Below are 3,645 nucleotides of genomic sequence, written 5' to 3'. Positions count from 1 at the left end.
TATTCATTTTGTATTTAATTTCTAATTCTTTATTTACGTATCTCGAGATGAACAAAAAAAAAAATTGGATAATGGTTATTGTGTGTGAAGAAAGAAACAATTAAAAAAAATCAAGAAAATTGATATTTTAATAAAATGTAGTGTAAAATAGATAATCTAATGTAGGATGTTTTGAAAGTGAGTATGTAAAATAAAAAAAAAAGTAAATTCTTATGCTAAAATAGATTTAAATTTTTACACGAACTGATGCGATTGCTTTTAGCTATTTCAATTGATAGATTATCATAGGCTAGCTAGCTAAGTTTCAACGTGTAAGATAAAAAGAGCAACTAAAAAATTGCATAGGATAAATCTTACAAAAAATAAAAGGTACGATAAATGGACAAAAAAAATAATTCAAGATAAAAATTAGTGACACTAAAATTCAATTACATGAAATATGTATTTAAAGCAAAAGAAGTATATCCATACGAACATAAGTATGAATAGATGATAGTGACAAAAGAAGCAAGAAATTGATACTGAATTCATATGAACATGAGGATAAATAGATTGATGATAGTGACAAACGAAGCAAGAAATTAATGATACCAAATTCAATGGACCCATATTACACCATTTAGTTGAGAAATAAATAAAAGGGTTATGTTAATGAGTGTCTTTAGAATAATTGTTAATAAATTACATTAGAAAAGTTTTAAAATCACTTTTATGAAAAATATAAAAAAGTGTCAAAAAATTAATTGTTTTATCATTTTTCAATAAAATGTTTCTCAAAAAATTACTAAACCAATGCTCTAAGTCATTTGTTAACATTTCTCCAAATAGAAATATAGGTCGACATGCCATAAAACCTTCTGCACAAACTATCATCAATGAATCCAATTTACATACTGATTCTGTCAATTACAGGTTCAGGTTTAAACAAGTAAGACAGCAACACAGAACAATTTAGCATTCATAAAAAATAAACTAGAAATCTTTTGCAACAATAGAGCATATGCAGAGGAACATGTCTTATTTTCTTATATACTTGGAAAACCAACCAATGTACATCATATACTTTGAAAAGCTGTCAACCAAACGTACGTAATTATCTAGTGTTGTAAAGAGGAACATCAGCCTTAACAGTGGTAGTGGAGATGTCATTCTAGATGCAGATAGTAGTCGTATCAGTAAAGTATGTTTGGTAAGGCATTGGCCGCATGAAGGTTGGGGATGATGTGTCCAATGCCCAATCCGAACCCACTGGGAATGATGAATCTTCTGATGGTTCTGATAGGAGAGCCTCCAATTCTTCCACAGTAAGGACGGCATTAGTGTCAACCTGATCAGTCTCAATCTCAGTCATGCCATCTTGTAGTTGCGCAGTTGTTTCGAAAGATTGCTCTATGTTTTGAATGCGGCCGTCTTCTTTTTGCTCAAGCCTATCCCAGCCTAGGAGAGCCTCCAATTCTTCGACAGTGAGGACATCATTAGGGTCAAGCTCAGTCTCAATCTCAGTCATGCCATCTTGTAGTTGCTCATTTATGAAGCTGTCTTCTTGTTGCTCAAGTCTATCCTGTTGATGTCGTCCAAGCTGAGTCTCAGTCTCAATCTTAGAATTAGTCACTCCATCTTTCTGTTGCTCGAATGACTTGACAAACTGCTCGATGTTTTGAGTGTCCTCATTCAAGTTGTTGTCTTCTTGTTGCTTGAGTCTCTCGATCCTACAAATGACATAATCCTCGTACTGCAAGGAAAAATATGTTAGATTATCGATCAAATCAATGAGGCTACGAAGGAAAATAAAAAACAATAAACTAAACACATTTATATAGCAATAACTAAGAAACAATTTTTTTAAACAGACACGTGATAAAAATACTGATCATACATGCCATTCAATCAAATGACAGTAAAAGCAAATTAACAAACGCAACAAAGCACAATCCTTATAATGTAAACACCAAGGCAGTTAGATTTTCATATCCGAGATAATTATGAAAAGAAAAACCCAATAATATATTCAACCAATAGACCGCAAACTATTATATGTGGTATGATAAAAAGATGGAATCGGGGGAAAAATGACAATTTATTGAAACTAGAATAATGCAAACAAATGACAGAGGTTTGATAATATTGTTAATTAAAGAAGAATGAATCAAACCAAAATAATTAAAGATTATACAATAATGCAAATTTCAATAATTTTCATATTTTAAGGACTAAAGTTTTTGTTTTGTCTTTGACACTGTTTAGTCAAATTAGGGTTCTGGATGTTTTCTTAGCTGTCCTAGAATCATGGTTTTTTTTTTTTTTTGGCATTTCTTGTCACCCTAGGATTCAAGGACTCTCACGAACTCTAATTTTTCATAAGCAAACGTATTTTGTATTTTATTTTCTATTTTTTAGAAGTAGACATAATTTATTTCTTATTGCTTCTACATGTTTACTTCTAAAAAATAAAACTAGAAAATAAAAAGAATAAGGTTTCCTCAAATCATGAAAAATTTCTAGAATCCACCATAATTAAAAAAAAAAAAAAAAAACTAGGGTGAAAATTTCAGAAAACGTTAATTCTAGGGCTGCTAGGAAAATCTCTATCTTTAATTAATTAAAGAAATAATAACACTAATCCTAAAAATCTAAAAATTACATGAAATTACCAAAACTAAGAAATTACATAAATTAACCAATAGATCATAAAATATGCTTCAAAGATAGAATCTTGAAATTAAAGATAGCACAAGACTGCAACAAAGAAACTTTCTTTTTTTCAATTTGTTTTAAGATTGTTACCTTTTTATTGTATAAGCGTCCTTTGAGTTTAAACTCATGCATAACCCACCGACCAACGGATTTGGAGCCTTTCTTGGTCACCAAGGTAAGACTTCTCAGAGAACCAATTTGATCCTTCTTAGCTTGATCTCGATATATGGGCTTCTCGTTATTAGACTTCCATGTGCCATAGGTTGTGTTCCTTTGTATTCTTGAACCATTGCCGCCAACCTTCTTCAGTTTTGTGAAGAAGTAAAGACTAGTCTCATCCGTGTTCTCAAAGTGTTTCTTCCAAAATTCTTCGTAGATATCACACTCAATCAAAACGTCTGCACTCAGGGGCTTGCCGTACACCTTGTTGTAGAGATAATGCTCAACTATCTCAACATAGGTTGGTCGAAACCTAATCCAAGGAAGATCACCATAGTCATCATCAAAATCCATCAGAGCCATTATGTTACTCTCAGTGTGAGAGTAAGAGATCGCCGTAGTCTTGAAAACGAGCGTTTCGAAAAGCAAAGCGGTAGTAGTAACATAGTAAATTTAAGATAACATGTTTACTTTTATATGAGTTAATATTAAGTCGGTTAATATGTTTTCCCAGTAAAACTCGGTTAATATGTTTTCCTAGGAACCCTCGGATTATTTCACCGTTCACAGTGTTCCTTTTTAAAACAAATTTATAGCCTAAAACGGCTTAAGTGCCGGGATATACGGAAACAAATATCTGCCAGCAAAGAATTGGAAAAAAATAAATAAAAGAGGGGATAAATCCCGAGAAAAAAAAAACAAAAAAAAGAGTCACATTACCCCCTCTCATTTTCTTCTTTGGACTAAATGTTTTTTTAGTCCCTATATTTTGACCTTATATCTATTTTGATC

The 3,645-nt window shown here is 31.7% G+C and overlaps 1 protein-coding gene across 1 annotated transcript; it reads right to left on the bottom strand.

Annotated features, from left to right (window-relative positions):
* Window positions 1–1,077: 1,077 nt before the first annotated feature.
* Window positions 1,078–3,216, bottom strand: LOC142639953 (uncharacterized). Its single transcript, XM_075814076.1, has 2 exons — window positions 2,785–3,216; window positions 1,078–1,732 (listed from the first exon to the last, which is right to left on the bottom strand). Exons 1-2 carry the CDS (start codon window positions 3,214–3,216, stop codon window positions 1,151–1,153), a joined length of 1,014 nt encoding a protein of 337 aa, XP_075670191.1. The 3' UTR covers window positions 1,078–1,150.
* Between the last annotated feature and the right edge of the window lie 429 nt (window positions 3,217–3,645).

The sequence above is a fragment of the Castanea sativa genome, chromosome 6 (genome assembly GCF_040712315.1).
Source record: "Castanea sativa cultivar Marrone di Chiusa Pesio chromosome 6, ASM4071231v1".
Taxonomy (NCBI): Eukaryota; Viridiplantae; Streptophyta; class Magnoliopsida; order Fagales; family Fagaceae; genus Castanea; species Castanea sativa.
The sequence above is the reverse complement of the archived record's forward strand: the minus strand, read 5'-3'. Positions and strand labels throughout refer to the sequence as shown.

Coding starts and splice junctions, on each gene's coding strand:
- LOC142639953 (XM_075814076.1), bottom strand. CDS start 3,216: ATGGCTCTGATGGATTTTGATGATGACTATGGTGATCTTCCTTGGATT. Junction 1,733..2,784: donor GACGCTTATACAATAAAAAG/GTAACAATCTTA, acceptor TTTTCCTTGCAG/TACGAGGATTATGTCATTTG.